At 33.2% G+C, this 21,892-nt stretch overlaps 1 protein-coding gene, 1 long non-coding RNA gene and 1 other non-coding gene across 3 annotated transcripts; all 3 read left to right on the forward strand.

Moving 5' to 3' along the window:
- Positions 1 to 683: 683 nt before the first annotated feature.
- On the forward strand, positions 684 to 2,533 carry LOC105783425 (cytochrome P450 71D10). The gene is made up of 2 exons (XM_012608871.2): positions 684 to 1,638; positions 1,746 to 2,533. The coding sequence occupies exons 1-2, from the start codon at positions 739 to 741 to the stop codon at positions 2,370 to 2,372; spliced, it is 1,527 nt and encodes a 508-aa protein (XP_012464325.1). The 5' UTR covers positions 684 to 738; the 3' UTR covers positions 2,373 to 2,533.
- Positions 2,534 to 9,476: 6,943 nt separating this feature from the next.
- Positions 9,477 to 10,305, forward strand: LOC105784287 (uncharacterized). Its single transcript, XR_008192516.1, has 3 exons — positions 9,477 to 9,689; positions 9,964 to 10,040; positions 10,145 to 10,305. It is a non-coding gene; the product is annotated as an uncharacterized LOC105784287 (transcript).
- Positions 10,306 to 11,462: 1,157 nt separating this feature from the next.
- Positions 11,463 to 12,377, forward strand: LOC128031929 (uncharacterized). Its single transcript, XR_008192455.1, has 3 exons — positions 11,463 to 11,477; positions 11,836 to 11,905; positions 12,093 to 12,377. It is a non-coding gene; the product is annotated as an uncharacterized LOC128031929 (long non-coding RNA).
- Positions 12,378 to 21,892: the final 9,515 nt, after the last annotated feature.

Genomic DNA, 21,892 nt, shown 5'->3' on the forward strand with positions numbered 1-21,892 from the left:
AACCTAGATAATAATATTTAAAATATTTCAGCTCGTAAAAAATTGTTAAAAATCAATTATAATTAGGGATAATATTTGATGTATCATTAAATCGTTGATGCATATTAATAAATCACATTAAATCATCTTATCAATAAGTAAAATAATAAAATCTTTCAATACTTATAAAATTAAGTTATATTTTTTAAATGTGTTATTATCACAATTTAAATTAAATTATAATTATTTTAAATGTATAATAATTATCACAAAATTTTATGTGATTTTTAATTAATATTTTTAAATTAATTATTATAATTATTTTAAAAATAAATTTAGTAATACAACGAAAAATTATATATTATTGATTATAGATAGATAATTATATTAAAATATTGATATAATATTTTTAAATATTAATAATTTGTGCAATAAAAATTGCAATAAATTATTAAAATTTTGATAATTTACTGTGGGCTGTATATCTAAGAATCTTTCAAACTAATGGCTTTCCTTAATAAAAAAAAGAAAATAAAAGAAATCAAATATTCAATTTTGGTGAGAGGAGTCGGATTGGACTGAGAATATATTTTCTGTAACATTCTTTCAAGGTAAACGACCCAAGCCAATTTGTCTGGATCTGCTGTCATGTAATATGTAATGACAGGCAAGTTCTTTCTATAAATTCACAAAATGAAGGGCATTTAGCAATAAGCTTGTTTCTCTCTTCAATATTAATCTGGTCTTTGCTTTCCAGTTATGGAGCTTCAACTCCCTTCATTCCAGGTCCTCCTCAGCATCCTCCTTGTTTCCTTCTTCATATTCAGAAGTTTAAAGAAATCAAAACCCAAAAATCCCGACCTTAAGCCAATTCCAGGGCCGAGAAAATACCCGGTGATCGGGAATTTGCACCAAATCGCTAGCCCATCACCCCACAAGACCTTGAGAGACTTGGCCCTGAAACATGGACCACTGATGCATCTCCAGCTGGGGGAGATATCGACGGTGATAGTATCTTCACCGGAAGTGGCTAAAGAGGTGACGAAAACCCACGACATTAACTTCTCGTACAGGCCAGCCATGGAAGTTCCCAGGGTCTACACCTACGATTTCACCAACATCGCCTTTGCACCCTACGGGAACTACTGGAGATACCTTCGCAAACTGTGCAACACGGAGCTGTTGACCGCCTCGAGGGTCCAGTCCTTTCGGTCTATAAGAGAAGCAGAGGTTTTAAATCTGGTGAAAACGATACATGAGAGCAAGGGGGAGGCGGTGAACCTTAGCGACATGATTTTCTCAATGACATATGGGATAGTTGCCAGAGCGGCCTTTGGGAAAAAATGCAAGGATCAACAGATTTACATTGACAGCATAACCGAACTCACAAAGTTGCTTTCTGGCTTCAGTTTGTCTGATTTTTATCCTTCCATTAAACCGCTTCAGCTTTTTAGTGGTATGAAGACCAAAGTTGAGAAGATGCATAAGGAGAATGATAAGATCATCGCGAACATCATTGCGGAACATAGAGAGAGAAGGGTCAGAGAAAAGAGCGGACAAGCAGAAGCTGAACAAGAAGATCTCGTTGATGTGCTCTTAAGGATTCAGGAGGAGAATGAATTCCCCTTGGCTGACAAGAACATCAAATCAGTCATTGTGGTATGTTACTAACCCTTTGTTTTTACTTGTCTGACCTTTTACCTTGTCTTCTTCTTCTTCTTCAGACGTCCTTATTTTCCATTGAAAATTTTATGCTTGCCTTTCAGGACGTTTTTGGTGCGGGAAGTGAAACATCATCCACAACCGTGGAGTGGGCACTGTCCGAAATGATAAAAAATCCATGGGTGATGAAAGAGGCCCAAGCTGAAGTAAGGCGAGTTTTCGGACCAAAAGGAAACGTTGACGAAACAGGCCTTCATGAACTCAAATACTTGAAAGCAGTCATTAGGGAAACCTTCCGAATCCGCCCATCCGTGCCATTGTTGCTCCCAAGAGAATGTCACCAAGCTTGCGAAATTAATGGCTACCATGTTCCGGAAAAAACCAGAGTCCTCATTAACGCATGGGCCCTCGGAAGAGACCCTAATTACTGGAACGAACCCGACAAATTTAACCCTGAAAGGTTCCTCAACGGTACAGTCGATTACACGGGAACAAATTACGAGTTCATCCCATTTGGGGCTGGAAGAAGGATGTGCCCAGGGATCACCTTTGCCACACCCAACCTCGAGCTGCCTTTGGCCCAGCTGTTGTTCCATTTTGACTGGAAGCTACCTAATGGAATGAAAGGGGAAGATCTTGATATGAGTGAGGTGTTTGGCATGACTGTCAAGAGGAAAACTGACCTCGTTCTTATTCCAACTCCATATCATGGATCTAAAATTGTTCATTAGAACCACAAAGATCATTTGGTTGGTTTCCTCTCAGTATCATATTAATAGTACTTGTTCCTGTCATGTCTTTGGTAAAACACAATAAGCTTACGCCGCCTATTTCTTTTTGTTAATGTTAATGAAACATGGAATAACCGGAGTTGAACCGGTGCTTGGCCCTACTTTTGATTTTTTGATATTAAATTAAGCTTGTAACTATTGCATTATTTAAATTATAATATTATAAAACCTAAGTTGTAATCTATTGATAGGGTATTTAGAAATAAATCAATTTTAATATTTATAAAATATCAATGTTATAATATTTTATTAATTAAAATTGAAGTACTTTGCTTTAGGTATTAACTTGAATTTGTTTTCAATTAAAGTGAATGATATTTATAAAATATTTTTTTCAAATTAATTAATCAACAATTTTAATTATAAATTTTATTACTATCTTCTATTATTAATGGGAGTGATTCACTTGCATTGATGTGAAACTAAATTTGTTTTATATATTTTCGTAACTTTGTATACGATCAATATTTTAACAATTCAATGACCATATTTCATGCTCTATTCATGTAGATCATACATGTTAAGTTTAGCGCAAATTAAAATGTAACAATCCCATTTTAGTCAAAGTCGAAAAATGTGATTTCGAACCCAATTTCGTAAACCGGGTTAATGAAATTATGAATAAAAGAATTTATGCATTTAATATAAAAACATATTAGTAGACGGTCGAGTAATTTAATCGAGAAAATCATTAATTATAGTACAACAACTAAATTGTAAAGGGCAATCGCTGTTAAGTTTTAAGTTAATTAGAATGTAACACCCTATACCCGGCCTAATCGCCAAGCACGAATATCAGGATGTCACACCACCATCACGCATCACACACATTATAAAATGTCACATTAATAGGCAATCATCCTCTTTATTAGCATTCTTACAAATTTTTAAGTCAAGCATATATTAATTTTCATTAAAACATGTCAAACATACTTCAAACAAACTTATAATATCAATTAAACATGCATTAGAGCCACTTACCAAAATTCCAAAACAAGTTACACAAATATTGATACTGAAATAGATGTATCTATATTTCTCTTATATGGTATCGATACCGATTGGAAAATCGATACCAAAACAGCATTTTGTTTCTTATCTAAAACTCAAACACAGAATTTATTGGTACCTTTATTAAATTATTGATTATTTTAACCTCAGCATCGATACTCGTGGTAAGGTATCAATACCAAATTACAATACTAACTTCTTGCACATTGAAATATCACAGAGGTATCGTTTTTATAACCCGAATATCAATGCCTCTACTCCAGAACACAAAAATACAACACATCCAAGCATTTAATCCATTCCAACAAATTTATAATCAACATGCATCATTTACCTCTTTAAACCTGTGAAAAATAGAACGTTGATAATGACAATGAATCGCAAAGAAAAGAGAGAACAAAATAAAGAACATAGATTTTTATGTGGAAAACCTTTTGAGAAAAAAACCACGGGCAGAGGAGAAGATAAGTCACTATGTCGAATTCGAATAATTACAAGAAGAGTAGACTATGTCTATTTATAGGCTTGTAAAACTATATTCTAATAGAAGGAGTGTAGTAAGGTTGAAACACCTTATTGTAATCAATACCAAATAGATGAAGTGTAATAAGGTTAAAAAACCTTATTCTAAAATAAAATAAAATAATTGTAGTTCTATATGAATTTTACTTTTATTTTATTTTACCATTGTATTTTATTTTAACAAGGATTTGGGTCACTCAATTCTAACAATATCCACCTTGACACGAATTCTCAATGAATATGTTCTTCACCATGAAATCTCAACAAACAAGTTTTCCACCTCTTCCATGAAACCCCTTAAGGGGTATTTTTCAACAATGAACGCCAACCAAGTCTAAGGAATGCTCAAACTTGGTTATGGGAAGTGACTTAGTCATCATATCTACAAGATTTACATGAGCACTAATTTTGCTCACAACAATATCAACACGAACAATAATATCACGAACAAAATGATACCGAACATAAATTTGCTTTGTTCTCTCATGAAACATTTGATCTTTTGTAAGAAAGATGACACTTTGACTATCATAAAATACTGTACTAATTTGATGGTCTTCATTGAGTTCATTAAAGAGTCCTTTCAACCAAATGACATCTTTACAAGCCTTAATAATCTTCATGTACTCAGCTTCAGTGGTAGACAAAGAGATTGTAGTTTGCAAAGTGGTTTTCCAACTAATTGCACAACCTCTGATTGTAAAGACATAACCTGTGAGAGATCTTCTTCTATCAAGGTCTCCAGTAAAATCAACATCGACATGCCCAATGACTCCATCTCTAGTTCTTTCACACTGTAAGCAAAAATCAATAGTACCTCATAAGTATCTTAAAATCCACTGAACTACTTTTCAGTGTTCTTTACCGGGATTCACCATGTATCTACTAACTGCACTGACTGCATATGATAAATCTGGACGTGAATAAACCATAGCATACATGAGAGATCCCACTGCACTAGAATATAGAACATGTGACATGTACTCAATCTCATCATCTGATTGTGGAGATAAAACCAATAAAAGTCTAAAATGGGCTGCTAAAGGAGTACTAACAGGCTTAGCACTCTGCATATTGAACCTGCAAAGAACTTTCTCAATGTACCCCTTTTGACTTAGGTACAATTTACTTATTTTTCTATCTCTGAGAATCTCCATACCAAGTATTTTCTTTGCTGGTCCCAAATCTTTCATCTCAAATTCTTCACTAAGCTGGCCTTTGACATTTCTTATCTCCCATTTATCTTTCACTACTATCAACATGTCATCAACATAGAGGAGTGGATACACAAAAAAACCATCACTGTTTTTCTTAAAGTAAACATAACTGACAAAAATACTTCTTTTGAAATCATGAGAAGTCATAAAGGAATCAAACCTTTTGTACCACTATCTTAGTGACTGTTTCAAACCGTAAAAGGGACTTTTTCAGCAAGCAAACATAGCCCTCTTTTTCTGAAACTATAAAACTCTTTGGTTGTTGCATGTAAATATCCTCCTTAAGTCCTCCATGCAAAAATGCAGTTTTTATATCTAACTGCTCAAGCTCCAAATCATGCATGGCCACAATACCAAGCAAAGCTCGAATCGAACTATGCTTCCCAATTGGGGAGAACACATCTTTGAAGTCCACTCCTGGAATTTTACTATAACCCTTTTGCAACAAACTTTACTTTATATCTCAGTTCTTCAACTCCTGGAGTCCATTCTTTCTTTTTAAACACTCATTTATAATGAACAACCTTTTTACCTTTAGGACGTTTCAGAAGATCCCATGTTCTATTTTTGTGGAGAGATTCCATCTCCTCTTGCATAGAAAACATCTACTTTTCTGAGTCTTCACAGCTAACCGCCTCAGAATAATTTGATGGCTCTTGGTTTGCATCTATATCTTCGGCCACATTTAAAGCATAAGTAACTAGATTATCCTCGGTATATTTCTTTAGAGGTTTAATCTCTCTTCTAGTTCTATTTTTGGCGATAGAGTATTGTGGTGAAGAACTAACTCTATTCTAAATTTCTGTACTGGCTTGAAGGGTCAACTCTATTGTAGATTCTGGATTAATCTGATGTTTCGCCTACTTTTGTTGTTCTTTATTGGAAGAGTCTTTAAGAGATAAGTTAAGTAGCATAATAGTTTCATCAAAAACAACATCTTTACTAATCACAACTTTTCTATTTTCAGGACACCATAACTTATCCCCTTTTACACTAGTCTTATAAGCAGGAAAAATACATTTAATAGATCTTGGTTCCAATTTTCCATTATCAGCATGAGCATACGCACGACATCCATATATCTTTAAATCAAAATAATCAGCAGGATTACCAAACTATACCTTTTGTGGAGTCTTTTTCTCAATGGCAACGATGCAGATCAATTGATCAAAAAGCATGCAGTAGAGGCTACTTCGGCCTAAAATGACTTTGGTAAGTTGGCATTCAACAACATACATCGAACCTTCTCTATAATCATTTTGTTCATTCATTCTACAATGCCGTTTTGCTGTAAAGTATGACGAACTGTCAAGTGTCTCAAAATCCCTTCTGACTTGCACAGTTCATTAAACTCATTAGAATAGAACTCTAAGCTATTGTCTGTACGGAGCTGATTTATTTATTTTCCTATTTGTTTTTCAACCATAGATTTCCAAGACTTAAATACAGAAAACACATCACTTTTTTGCTTTAAGAAAAATGCCCAAACTTTTCTAGAAAAATCATCAATAAGTGTTAACATATAATTAGCTCCACCTCTCGAAGGCACTCTGGATGGCCCCAACAGATCAGAATGAATATACTCCAACGTTCCCTTTGTGTTATGGATTTCTTTGGTGAATCGAACTCTCTTTTGCTTCCCAAAAACACAGTGCTCAGAAAACTTCAGTTTGTAAATTCCTTGCTCATCAAGAAGTCATCTTTTGCTCAAATTTTCCATGCCATTCTCACTCATATGCCCTAGGTGGATATGCCAAAGTCTAGTAACATCATCATCTGATAAGGAAGAGGAAGCGATAACTACATCACTAGTAACCATAGAACCTTGTAAAACATATAACTTGACAGTCTTTCTCTGCCCTTTCATCACAACAAGGGAACCTTTGGAAATCTTCAAAGCCCCACTTTTAGATGTGTATTTGTATCCTTTTGAATCAAAAGTACTCAACAAAATCAAATTTCTCTTCAATTATAAAACATGTCTCACGTCATTAAGTTTTTTGACAACTCCGTCAAACATATTAACTTTAATCATTCCAACACCTAAGATTTTACACAAAGCATTATTTCTCATCAAAACAACACCTTCAGACACTGCTTTGTAAGTTGTAAACCAATCCAGATTGGGACTCATGTAGAAGGTACAACCCAAATCAAGGATCCACTCCTCACTCACTTTATAATTATTGATAGAAGCGACTAGAAGTTCACCATCGTTGTATTCTTCTACAACATTAGTTTCACCAATTTTTTTTATTTTTTTCCCTTTTGATTCACAACCTCCCTTTTGATCTTGTTCTGTAATTTATAGCATTCATATTTAATGTACCCCTTCTTCTTACAGAAGTTACAAGTTTTACCTCTGTTTGAAGACTTCGATCTACCCTTAGATTTACCGCAAGGATTTTGTTCCTGTATCCTTTCACGATCATCATCAACATTTTGATCTTGTTTTTCACGAACAATAAGACCCTCTCCCTGAGAGTCGGATTTAACCATAAGATGCTTTATCTTATCATACGAGGTTAAAAAATCTTAAACCTCATCAACTGTAAGAGACTCGCGAATATATAATCGTGTCTCTAAAGGTTGAATAAAACAGGGGCAACGAAAAAAGTATAATAAACTGAACCTCTATGGCCTTCAAATCTTAGAGAATTTCTTTAAACAGTATTAAGTGTTCATGCACAGACACACCTTCCACAAAAAAGTTTATCAAGTTCCACAAATCAAATCTCCCAAAAAAATGCAAAACTGAAAATAACCTAGAGCCTAAGAAAAGGGAAAAAATAAAAATTGAAATTACAAAAAAAAATTATAAGGTATGAAAAGTTGTCCATAACAAGTGTTAAATAAGCTTATTTATAGAGTTAGGTTTGTCGTCATCCTCAACCCTAGGTCATCTGACACTCGTGTTTAATATTTTATTGTGCAGACCAAAATGCCCCAAGCTCGTAAGTATTTCTCGTATAGGACCGATGCCGTGACACCCTAGTGCTTGTGTCGCAACATTGAAGGTAGTATGCTCGTACTTAGGGTAGCTTTAAGGGTGTGTCACGACATCCCTTGGTTGTGTCGTGACACTGAAGGCAGTCTTGGAATGGTTGCTCTCTACTCTCTATGTTGAGACACCAAACTCCCTGTGTTGCAACACAACACCCAGTATTGAGTTGGTATGCCTTTTAATTTTCTCCTACATACTCACAAAGTATATTAGCTCACCCTAAGGCCTCATTCGGCCCCTAAGGTCAATAAAAGACTCAAATTACACATTTTATTGAATGTAAATGAAATTCTAAAAACTCAACTAAAACATGATAAAATGCTTGTATTCAAGCTCCTTAAATGCAAAAGCTAGTTTAATCTGCTACATCCAATTACGACAGATCAATCATGCATATACAGTAATAATTAAGACATTCAAAGAATGAATTCCAATACTCATGTTATTAGGTTTCAATTGAGATAAATAAAACTCTAAAAATAGTTTGACGACTATTCAGGGGCTAAACTAAGAAAATCATAAAATTCTAGCTAGAACTATGAAACAGGGGTCACACAGCCGTGTAACAAACTGTGTCCTTGTGGAAATTACAAAATTAAGCTACAGGGGAGACACGTCTATGTGGCAGGCCGTGTGAGATTCAAACAATCCTAGGGTTCCAGAGGCACATGGCTATGTGAGGGGCCGTGTGGTCCACCCGTGTGGCCCTAATCCTAGGCACAGTTTACCCTGACTCGCTTGTAAAAGAAACACCTTCCACAAGAAGCCTGAACAAAATCCCTCACATTCAAATATGATTGATGCACCTGACATAAGTCCTTCAAACAACATTTATACTCGAGTTACTGATTGGTTTCTAGATTTGTCAAAATTATCGAAAGATTTGAAAAAACGAGAAAGATTGTGTAATCAGATTATAAGTTTAATGTGGATAAGAGTTTTAGAAAAAATAAAGTTTAAACATCGGGATTGAGATGTACTTCCCAAACTTAGATGAAAAGAATCAGATGCTATCAATGGTGTAATCGACAATTGGTAGGGAAAACGATTCAGTCGAGAATTGATTGTGATGCAGGAAGCAAAAATAATTTCAACAATGGAGAGAAAATATTATACAAAGAGAAAGATGAAAAAGAAAAGGGAGAAGGAATAGGGAAAAGACAACAAAAAATTTGTTTGGTTTGGAAAAGGAAGTCAAAATTCAAATGTAATTAGGAAAAGGGCTAAATACTTAGAGCATGTTTGGTTGGGGGAATAGGAATGCATTCCCCCTATTCCCTGGGCCCACCACCAAACAGACGTTTGGTTGGGTGTAATTCTATTACACCCCTATTCCCTTCCATGTCTATTACTGATATTGGCTGTAATAGCCATTCTGAGTTTAAAGCGGGGAATAGAGATTCCCCATCAATTCCCAATTTTATTTTCCTTTTTCTGCCCTCATCCTCTCCCGACGTTTTTTAATTTTTTCCCTTCCAGATTTCTACTTCTTCTTCTGGTACGGTACGTTTCTTTTCTTCTCACATTTATTTTCTTTTCTCTATTTTCTTTTCTCCAGATTTCTGCTTCTTCTTCCAAATTTTTTTCCCTGTTTTTCTTTTCTTTTCTTTTCTGTAAAATCGATTTTGATTTTGTTTTTCTTTTGGTTTTGCTTGTGCTCAAATCTGGAATATTTCTTTTCTATAATATTTTCATCGCTTTATAGCTTTGTTAATGTATTATATTTCATAATTTTTTTAGAACAAAAGTTCTTTTTTTTTGTTGTGTTCTTGAACAGTCCTTCAGGAAAGCTAGTTTAGATCGAGCACGCCTTGACAGCAGTAGGATCGAGTCAAAGATCTCTTGGAATCAAAGGTTTCTTTGTTTTCTTTTTAAAAAAGGGTTTTGGGATTTTAGAAGTAGTAAAAAAGTTGCTGATGGTTTTGATTTTTATGCTAATAAATGGTTTTAAATTACAGCTGCTAATGGGGTAGTAATTGCTACTGAGAAGAAATTGCCTTCAATCTTAGTTGATGAAACCTCAGTGAGTATATTATTTAGTACCATACACTCACACTTTCTATCTGCATTTGAATTTCTAGATTTTCCCATGTTACATCGACCTCGGTGTCAATATGACCTTGGGTATTGGTTGAATGCACTCACTTCCTTGCGATAGAAACATGCAATGCTTGTACTTGCTTAATTACATTTAGTTTTTGTTTTGAGAAAATATGTGAGGCTCTATGTTATCATGTAAAAGATAACTGATAATTGATGATGCTTTAGTTTTATTTTCCTGGTAGAATTAGTTAGTTCTTTTGAAGCAATTCAACTTTATAATGTATGAAGATTAAAAGCCTAGGGTATTCAATTTCTAGTTCCATGCTGATGATTTTTTGTTAATTACCACAAAATGTGGACATTTGATGTCCGGTTTCGTGTTCGTAAAATACGATGTTGTCGGCACCAAATATTGGAGTTGTTTACGAGTTTCTTTTCATTCTGCAATTATCTGGAAAGCTCGATTATTTTGTTCTTTTAATTGGAGATATATTGGATCTGATTAACATGCATATTGCATTAAACTGCTTGAAAATCAAATATGCAATTATCTCTGTGTTTCGCCAATGTCTTGAGCAAGTACCAGTTCATGTGCATCTATGACATTGTTGACTTACCAAACAAGGAGTTCAAAAAAGGAGCACCCTAAGTTACTAACTTCACGTTTCATAAATTGGTCTATCGTAGAATACTCATTTTCTAAATATCGACTATCGAGTACATGACCATTTTTTGTTTCATGGAATTTATTCCTTTTTTAAAAAGCTTTCATTCCTTTTCTTTTTGTTCTATGCCTTGATTGATATATGAAGAATTCATTTACTCATATCCTATTTGTCGAGAATTTTTATTTATGATCTTCTTTGTCTTGTTATGGTTTTTTGTAAGGAAGCTCGTAAGTTGTTAACCATTTAATATAGTTTTTTATGGTTTATTATTTTGTGCCACGATTGCTATATCCAACAAAAGAAAGGAGATCGTGCTTTTGATTTTGAAAGACGATTAGGCATGTAGAAAGGTGAAATCGTTTCTTTCAAAATACGAGGTTTGATTACTAGGCTACTAAGTAAGTAGCTCATCACCATCTCTATGTTTTAATACGCTTTTTTTGCTAATATAACTTCTATATTTATTGATATATAGATTCACATAAATCTTCATGTTGTTCTAGTGGTATGGGCCCCGATTTTCGAGTTTTGGTTCGTAAAAGTAGGCAAAGAAAGTAATAAATATCATAGATTGTATAAGGTATTGATGGCTATTAATGACGCTTAGTTTACTTAATTTCTAACATATGTGCATCTGGGAAAAAATTATGTCAGATCAAATCATGGTATTGTAGCTTTGGTCTGTTCTATTGATCAAAGTTAATATTTTGGCCTTAATATTTTTGCATTATGTCGGAGTTGAAAGTGGAATATGAGAAGGGAACTTCAGAGAAAAATGGCAATGTTGTAGATCACTATTTTTTCACATGCCTTATGATCCATGGCCTTGCTGCTATGTTTTGAGTCCGTTTGAATTGGACCAAAAAAGTAGAAATGTTAAATTGTGCAATCTTCTTGCTTTGATGGTAAGTTTGATATATCTTTCTTTTTCTTTGTAGTGGTGTAAGGCCTTTTGGTGTATCTCTACTGGTTGCTGGATACGATGACAATGGTCCACAATTGTATCAGGTATTTCTCATAGATAATAGTTGATTATATTTCTCATAGACCAAAAATAATGGTCTTCTTAACTGCTCCATTTTTGGGCACTATTTTTGTATCTCTTTTATATTATCAGGGTTTTGGATTTTTCTAAGCTCGGGTATATGTGCACAAGTCATAGAATTTTAAAATTTTTCCCTTGGATCATGTTTAGGACGTGAAAGCAATTGGATTAACACAGGGTGATGCGACTATGGAATCTTCCCCAGTTTCTCAAACAACAGATCTGAGGCCTACTTTTTCAGATAATGTACCTAATCTAGGTAATGGTGGAAATGTTTCGGCAATGAATGTGAATAATAAACTGCCCACATTATAGATTTGTAACATTCTATACCCGACTCGATTGTCGAATTCGAGTTACGGGATATCATTCTTGTTGTCGGAACAATTATGATCAATTTCAATTCAATTTAACAATTAGTACATATTATAAAGTTCAAAATATCATTTTGTCATGTTATACAATCGTATACGAGACTTGTACATGTTTACGGAAGCTCAATAGATAATTTAAGATTGAATAAGGATCAAATTGTAAAAATTTTAAACTATCGAGTTGATGACATGATTTTGGGGGTTCTAGGTTGAGATGTAACTCATTAACTTGTCCTCATTGTGACATTGAGAGCTTGACATCACGATGCTTGTGCAAAGAATAAACAAACCGCACGCTAAGTGAAAAAGCTCAGTGGTACTTTCAAGGCTCAAATCATATAAATTAAAACATTAACATAATAAGCATATAAGCGATGCATAATTCAATTTCAACCAATTCAAACAATGTATTCATGATTCATATGCTAATTTCATTCACTATCTCATTTAGCAATTCAATAAAAACATGACATGACAAATTTTCTACCATTAAGGATGTATGTGATACCATTTGATTATACCAATATCACATTTTTTATCGAATCTACTGATTCGCTAAGTTTCCATATCGACCCTCCAAGCTTTTATAAACCGATTCGCATGGTCTTTTACATGCTACTGATAATCACATATCACATATATGCATTAGTAGTACTATTTCATATTATCAATTCAATTCAAATATCATTTAATCGATTCAAATTTTATTATTTTAAATTATATTTTATAGTATTATATATTATGATTTTAGTAAATTCTAAGAATATTTAATATTAAGAATTTTATTAAATTATATATTTTTACTAAATTATATTTTTAATAATTATTATTTTAAATTATATTTTATAGTATTATATATTATGATTTTAGTAAATTCATTTAAGAATATTTAATATTAAGAATTTTATTAAATTATATATTTTTACTAAATTATATTTTTAATAATTATTATTTTAAATTATATTTTATAGTATTATGTATTATGATTTTAGTAAATTCATTTAATAATATTTAATATTAAGAATTTTATTAAATTATATATTTTATTAAATTATATTTAATAATAATTATTTTAAATTATATTTTATAGTATTATATATTATGATTTTAGTAAATTCATTTAAGAATATTTAAATATTAAGAATTTTATTAAATTATATATTTTATTAAATTATATTTAATAATTATTATTTTAAATTATATTTTATAGTATTATATAATATGATTTTATTAAATTCATATAAGAATATTTAATATTAAGAATTTTATTAAATTATATATTTTTATTAAATTATATTTAATAATAATTATGTTAAAATATGATTAAATTATTTATTATTTATATTAATAAGCTTATTAAAATTTAATAACAATAACAATAATCATCTACTTAAAAAAAATTATGCTAAGGGTATTCTAGTTATTTTAGTTTTTTTCCTTATGCTATTACACCTCTATCCCATTCAACCAAACACAAGAATACCATTACGCCTTTATTCCATTCCATTCAACCAAACAAAAGAGTTACCTATTACGCCTCTATTCCATTACGCATCTAATCAATTACGCCTCTATTCCATTACAGCGAACCAAACGTGCTGTTAGGATTTTAAAACTTTAAGGGATACAAGGTAATTTACCCTTGCTGCCCAAAATAAAAAAGGAGTAGAGGAGAATAAAGTGGCTCAATATCGAGAATACCAGTGGGAAATGGGCATGTTGACCATTAGGCTAAAGCCTATTTCTTATTTAATTTTTACTCCCAACAATATTTATTTTAGTATGGTTTTATCATAGTTTGCTGAAAATTAAAGAGAAAGAAATGGAAGTGGAGTGGCTTGAACCTAGGAACTTTAGGGAGTGCTCTAACTATTTAACCATCAAGCTTAGGTCATGTCTTGATTAATTATTTCAATTAACCCCCTATATTTTGGGGTGTGACATCAATACTTTTTACAAAATATACTTTTGGGTAATCAAAATAAAAACGACCTAGAAGTTAGATGACCATAATGAAATTATAAACATGATGTGCTGTGTATGGTTAATCGTCGTTAGATATTTAAATGTTTGGGTGACTTAAATGGAAGCACATTAAAAGTTGGTTGATGAAATTGCAAGGATTTCATTTTGAGTAGCCAAAATAAAAATGCTCTAAAAATTGAGGGACAAACTAGGTAGTTTACCCTAAAAAATAAACAAAGCCATAGGAAATTAGGAGAAAATATCTTATGGACTCTTCCGGTCACAACATCTATGGTATATTTCCAATTATTTAATGACATTTCAGCAATTTTTTCATGTAATTCATTCAGAATTTTGGTAAATTTTTTACCCCGAACCCAAAACTCTAAACCCTAACCCAAAACCCAAACTCAAACCTTAAACTCAAACCCTAAGTCTCAAACTCTATACCCTAAACTTAAATCTTAAACTCAAACCCTAAAGCATGAATCTCGAATCTCAAACCCGAACCCTAAAGCTTGGGGTTTGGGGTTCATGATTTAAGATTTAGGGTTTGAGGTTTAGAGTTCGAGGTTCAAGGTTTAGGATAAAGTATTTATGGAAAAAATACCAAAATTATGTATCAATGACATAAAAAATGACTAAAATGTCATAAATTTATTAAGTAATGAATCACAATCAAACATAATTTTCAGCAGACAAGTAGAGAAAATCGGCTTTAAAATATTGGAAATAATAATAACAAAATATATTTATTCAGCTAAAGTAGGCTATACCTGTCACAACCATATAGTAAGATATTTACATTATCTAATTAAATAAATGGCAGCAGTCACGTTTGAAAATTTGGACTAACCTATAACCAGAATTGACTTCTACTTTATTATACTGAAGCCAGAAAAAAAATGACTTTTGAAATAAAATAAAGGAAAACTACGTTCTGAAAGAGTAATCAGCAACACCTAAAAGAAAATTTAACAAAAATAAAAATAATATAGAAATGTGTTTAAAAACAATATATAATAAATAATAAAATATATAATTTGAAACTAACTAATAATAATAACACTTGAAATATGTACGATATTAAAATGAAAATAACAGATTAGATTATAAGTAAAACGAAAAAAAAAAGATGAATTACAAGAGGGCGAGGCCCTAATAGCAACGCAACTAGCATGGCTCAAACCTAAACCACACCTGGGGAGGTGAACACCCTAACCATCAGGCCAACACACGACATTCGTAAAACAAAATTTAAACACATAAACACATTAGATTAAGAATATTAAATGCACTACAATTGTTTATCTTGGTGTTGTCAACAATCTTTAGTTGGTGTCAAGTGAACTTGTGACACCAACTCAATCAACAACTTATCAATGTATACAATTAATGAATGTAATAAAATATGCATAATAAAATTAAAATGAATAAACTAAAATAAAATAAAGCTTTGATCAAGTAGTCAAATTAATGTTTTATTAATATAAAGCTCAAAAACTACCACATGCAATTTTTATTGATTTTTAAAATAAAAAGACTAAAGTATCCTCAAATAATGTAACTTATTTTAATTACGGAAGAACATTAGTCAATGATTTAAATAATAGTAAGTATAGATATACAATGGAAGGAAGTAATAAAGTACATAACAAAATGAATATATAAAAAGTAATTTAAAATAAAGCTTTAATTGGGTGGTAAATTAAAATTTTATAAATCTAAAATGCATTATTCAAATCCCACGAAAAACTTTATTGACTTTTTTTTTAAAACAAAAAGACTAAAGTACCTTCATATAATATAGTTTAATTTAAATATGGAATAGACCTGTCCATGGGTCGGGCAGCCCAGCCCGGCCCGACGGCCCGCCTGAAATATGGGAGGATTCGGGTAAAAATATAGGCCCGAAATATGGGCTTGGGCAAAAAAACAAGGCCCGTTTAAAAAATGGGCCAGGCTCGGGCTCAACTTTTTTGGCCCCAACCCGACCCGACCCGAATATAATAAATATATATTTTTATTTTTATTTTTTATTTTTAAAATACTTTAAAAATATTTTTATTTTTATTTTTATTTTTTATTTTTAAAATATTTTTTTGTGTTTATTAAAAATCAGGCCGGGCTAGGCTCGGGCTTATTATTTTTTTCCCGGGCCGGGCTTGGGCAAAATTTTAGGCCCATATTTCGGGCCGGTTCGGGCCCGGGCCTAAGAGTCGGGCCGAAATTTTTTTTTCCGGGCCCGGCCCGGCCCATGGATAGGTCTGATATGGAAGGATATTTTCGTATTTTTTCAAATTTGGTGCTTGGATGACATGATACCAACTCAATCAAGAGGTTAAATAATAATATAGATATACAATTGATAAAAGTAATAAAGTATGCACAATATAATTAAAATTAAGTATTAGTTTAGTGATAAAATTAATATTTTATTATTGTCAATAACACGGGTTCAAATCCAATCACATACAAATTTTTATTTTCTTTTTGTTAAAAAATAAAAAAGACTAAAATACTTTCTAATAATATAACTTATTTTAATTACATAAAGACATTTTCATAACTTCACTAATCGAGTTGATACTCGATTGAGTCGTAACACCTGCTCAGTCAAGTAATTAAATAATAGTATAGATTTTAATTTGTAAATTATTATTGTAGCGACCTAAAAATTTTAGCACGGGCGCTAGTCAAAGTAATTATTGAAAATTTGAAAACAGAATCTCAATTTTATTTGAAAAAGGAGTCGCCACCGATCTTTTTTCTAGGTGTGATCGGACACCTAATAAATTCCCTTTTTAGAAGAAAAAAATATTTTTAAATTTTTCTAAAAAAGAGGTGATTTTAGGTCTACGTGAAAATCCAGAGAAAATTAGAGTTCGGGAGTCGGTTACGCGCAAGGAAGGTATTAGCACCCTGGCGACGCCCAAAATTGGAATCTCGTGTTGTCTTAATTTTCAAAAATACGAGTTAAATTTAATATTTAATCGTGATCCAATTGAAACATGAGAATTTTTTTTGAAACACTAAAACTTTTGAAATACGAGAATTTTAAGAACACGAAAATTTTTAAAACACGAAAATTTTTGTAACAAGAGAATTTTTTTGAAAACACGAGGATTTTTTTTTGAAAACACAAAAAATTTGTGAAACACGAGAATTTTTTGAAAACGTGAGAATTTTTGAAAACACGAAAATTTTCGAAGCACGAGAATTTTTTGAAAACACGAAAATTTTTTAAAACACGAAAATATTTGAAACATGAGAAATTTTTTTAAAACAAAAATTTTTGAAAACACAGATTTTTTGTTTTGAAAACAAGAATTTTTTTTAAGACACGAGAATTTTTTGAAAATACGAAAACATGAAATTTTATTTTAAAACACGCAATTTTTTCGATTTTTTTATGACGTATCATATTTAACACGAACCGATGATATTCACTCAACATAGCAACGAAAACCGGTGATTTTTTTATGATGTATCATATTTAACACGCAAATTGAATTTTTCTTTTCTTTTTTTTCTTTTTTTCTTTTCTCTTTTTTTATCTTTTTTCTCTTTTTTTTTTCTTCTCTTTTTTCGGCTGCCTTCTTTTGGGTCTCTTTGGGCGTTGGTCGCCTAGCACTGCTCTTGTTAATGGAGTACCTACTAGTGGGTTCTTTGGTCTTGGTGGGTCGTGTCGACCAAATTGTAAAAATAATTTTTTCTTTTTTTCTTTTTTCTTTTTTCTTTCCCCCTTTCTTTTTCCTTCTTCTTTTTCTTCTTCCTTTCTTTCTTCTTCTTCCTTGTTTGGCCCCCCACCGATTTCTTTGCTGCTTTCGACGCTTCCTCTGCCTGTGGTGCGACGGTCGATGAAGCTCCTCCCTTTTCTTTCTTTCTTTCTTCTTTGCTTGCTTTTTTTATTTTCGTGGGTGTTTTTCTTTGATGATTTTTTTGCTTGATTTGCTTTCTTTAACGGTGGTAGATGGGAGTATCTTGGGTGGTGGCGATTCGACGACGCTTGCAGTGGCGATGATGAGGTCATTGCTTTTTGCTTGATTTCTTTTGTTTTTTCTTTTTTTTTCTTGGTTCTTCTTTTTTGGCTGCCCATTTTGGGGGTTTTAAAACCCCTTTTATTTTGATTTTTCTTCTCCTTTTTTGCAGGTTGCAGGTGGCTAGGGAGGGGTAGGTCGGGTGCTGCTGTTGTAGGTACAAGTTGTGCTGGTTGCTGTCAGAAGGACCAAAATGTAAATGCAGTAAAAGTTTTGGGGCCAAAACCTAATTTCAAGAAAGTTTAAGGGTCAAAATGTAATTTTAAGAAATTTTAAGGGTCAAAATGTAATTTAGAAAAGTTTAGGGGTTGAAATGTAATTTTGAGAAAGTTTAGGGGTTAAAATGTAATTTTAGAAAAGTTTAGGGGTCAAAATGTAATTTTTTTAAACACGAAATTATTCCCGGACAAAATTCAGTGATTACAGCTGCCCCTCTTTGCTCATCGCTGTGAAACAAGGATAGAGCAAAGACTTAAAAGCACAGAATTTTGTTCGACCATCCAAAATTTTCTTTTTATTTGAAAAGCAGAAATCAAGAATAGCTCGGCGTGCGACCCGAGGCTCAACTCACCTCTCGCAACATGAGTTGATTCTTGAAAAAAAGAAATTGAAAAGAATATCTCGGCATACGACCCGAGGCTCAACTCACCTCTAGCAATATGAGTTGATTTTTTGAAAAAACAAAAATTGAAAAATATCTCAGCGTGCGACCCGAGGCTCAACTCACCTCTCGCAATATGAGTTGATTTTAGAAAAACAGACCTCTCGCAATATGAGTTGATTTTAGAAAAACAGAAATTTAAAATACCTCAGCGTACGACCCAATGCTCAACTCACCTCTCGCAATATGAGTTGATTTTAGAAAAACAGAAATTTAAAATACCTCAGCGTGCGACCCGAGGCTCAACTCAACTCTCGCAATATGAGTTGATTTTTGAAAAAGACAGAAATTGAAAAATACCTCAGCGTGTGACCCGAGGCTCAACTCACTTCTAGCAATATGAGTTGATATTTGAAAAACAGAAACTTAAAAGAAATACCTCGGCATGTGACCCGAGGCTCAACTCACCTCTTACAATATGAGTTGATTTTTCAAAACAGAAATTTAAAAGAAATACCTCGGCATGTGACCCGAGGCTCAACTCACCTCTCGCAATATGAGTTGATTTTTGAAAAGCAGAAATTGAAAAATACCTCAGCGTAACCTGAGACTCAACTCACCTCTCGCAATATGAGTTGATTTTTTGAAAAAATAGAAATTGAAAAATACATCGGCGTGTGCCCGAGGCTCATCTCACCTCTCGCAATATGAGTTGATTTTTTTGAAAAATAGAAATTGAAGAGAATACCTCGGCATGTGACTCGAGGCTCAACTCACCTCTCGCAATATGAGTTGATTTTTGCAAAAACAGAGATTGAAAAATAATCTGTGAAAGAAATAGGGTTTCAAAAAACACCAGGCAAAACTAAAGGCCTTCTTTTCATTGATTCTGTGCAGCTTTCTCCCAAAATTTCTTGCTCTGCTGGGATACCTATATAGGTCATGTATGATGTTATCATGATATGCACGTGTTTATCCTAAATGCTTTTATGCCTACATGATCATGCCATGCGCCCTGGGCTATTTGTTACATGCCCCTTTTTTGTAAGGGACTGCATTCATTGCCTCAATCTTTGACTTTTCTCTCAGGTTATGTACTCATCTTCAAGTTTATTGAGTGACCCACATTTCTTCGTATATCACCCTCCTGCCCCCTTGTTGAACTTTGTTCCTGCTTTGGGGCCCTTGTATTTATCAACTTCTCATCCAGGTAATGCTAAACATTCCTTTTGTTTAGAGTATGCCATCTTACTATTTATCATTTAAATGAATCAAACACGAGATGCATAAAAAAACAAAGTAGGCATGAAAGAAATACCTCACATTCAATTTTTCAAAAGCAACAAATCAAAGAAAAATGACAAGGAAGTTCCAATAAAGAAAGCATCATAAAGAAAGGAAAGTGAATTCAATTGCCACAAATGCTCTAGATATCCAACGCATGAACTTCTCCACGTTTCTTCGTCAAGGATCTTTTCGAGCATGGCTTCCTCTGTAGAAGATTTCAAGCTTCTGAGAATGCTTCAAATATTGTAACCTCGCCATTCGACTCCCCGTTCAAGTCGTCTTTCTCCTTTAAGTTCGAGCCCGTTTCATTAGGACGCCCTTTCGGGTTTTCATCCTAATCTTTTTTTGTTTATCAAGACGCCCTTTTTCGGGTTTTCATCTTGATTTTTCATTTTTTTTGTTTCTTTCTATTTTTTCAGTTTTTTTCTGTTTTTTTGTTTTTTTCTATTTTTTCTATTTTTTTAGGCATAACATTTCTTCACAGTATCTGAGTTCACTAGATTAGGTAATTCTTTCCCATCCATTTCAGTGAGAATCAGAGCCCCTCTTGAGAATGCCTTTTTTACAATGTATGGCCCTTCTCAATTTGGAGACCATTTTCCTCGAAAGTCTTTTTATACCGGGAGGATTTTTCTTAGTACAAGTTCCCCTTCACGGAATTCTCTTGGCCGCACATTTTTATCATGGGCCGTGATCATTCTCTTATGGTACATCTGTCCATGGAAAATTGCCTTCAAGCGTTTTCCTTCAATAAGGTTTAGCTGGTCATATCGAGCTCGAACCCATTCTGATTATTTTAGTTTTGACTCCACCAAGACTCGCAAGGATGTGATCTCTAGTTCGATAGGCAAAACGGCTTCCATCCTGTAGACCAGGGGGAAATGAGTTGCTCCTGTAGATGTCCGTACAGAGGTGCGGTATGCATACAAAGCGAATGGTAGCTTCTCGTGACAATCTTTATATGTCTCAGTCATCTTCCCGATAATTCTCTTAATATTTGTGTTTGCCACTTCAATAGCTCCGTTCATTTTCGGGCGATAAGGTGAGGAATTATGATGCTTTATCTGGAATTGCTCACACACTTCTTTCATCATTTTGTTGTTCAGATTCAAAGCATTATCTTCAATAATTCTCTCAGGCAAACCATATCGACATATTATCTCCCTTTTTTAAGAACCTACAGACTGCAGTCTTCGTCACATTAGCAAATGAAGTGGCTTCTACCCATTTTGTGAAGTAATCTATAACCAAAAAGATGAATCGGTGTCCATTAGAAGCCTTCAGGGAGATTGGCCCTATAACATCCATGCCCCACATAGAAAAAGGCCATGGTGAAGTCATGACATGAAGGGGCGAAGGAGCTGCATGAATTTTATCACCGTAAATTTGACATTTGTGGCACTTTCGTGCGTAGCTAATGCAACCCCTTTCCATTGTCAGCTAGTAATAACCAAGTCACATAATCCGCCTAGCCATAGTGAAACCATTGGCATGCGTTCCACAAATTTCTCATGGACCTCTTCAAGTATCTTTCTGGCTTCAACAGTGTCAACGAATCTCAGGAGCACTTGATCTTTTCCCCTTTTGTAATAGCCCGATTTTGGGTCTAGATGGAACAGTGGTTTTTGGACGACAAATCCGACAAGGAAAAAATGTAATGGCCTGAATTTTCAGAGGAGTCGG

The sequence above is a fragment of the Gossypium raimondii genome, chromosome 13 (assembly GCF_025698545.1).
Source record: "Gossypium raimondii isolate GPD5lz chromosome 13, ASM2569854v1, whole genome shotgun sequence".
Lineage (NCBI taxonomy): Eukaryota > Viridiplantae > Streptophyta > Magnoliopsida > Malvales > Malvaceae > Gossypium > Gossypium raimondii.

What these genes read in the sequence shown, in the direction of transcription:
- LOC105783425 (XM_012608871.2), top strand. Translation starts at nt 739, where the DNA reads ATGGAGCTTCAACTCCCTTCATTCCAGGTCCTCCTCAGCATCCTCCTT. An exon ending in ACATCAAATCAGTCATTGTG is followed by an intron (nt 1,639 to 1,745) that starts GTATGTTACTAA and finishes CTTGCCTTTCAG; the next exon opens with GACGTTTTTGGTGCGGGAAG.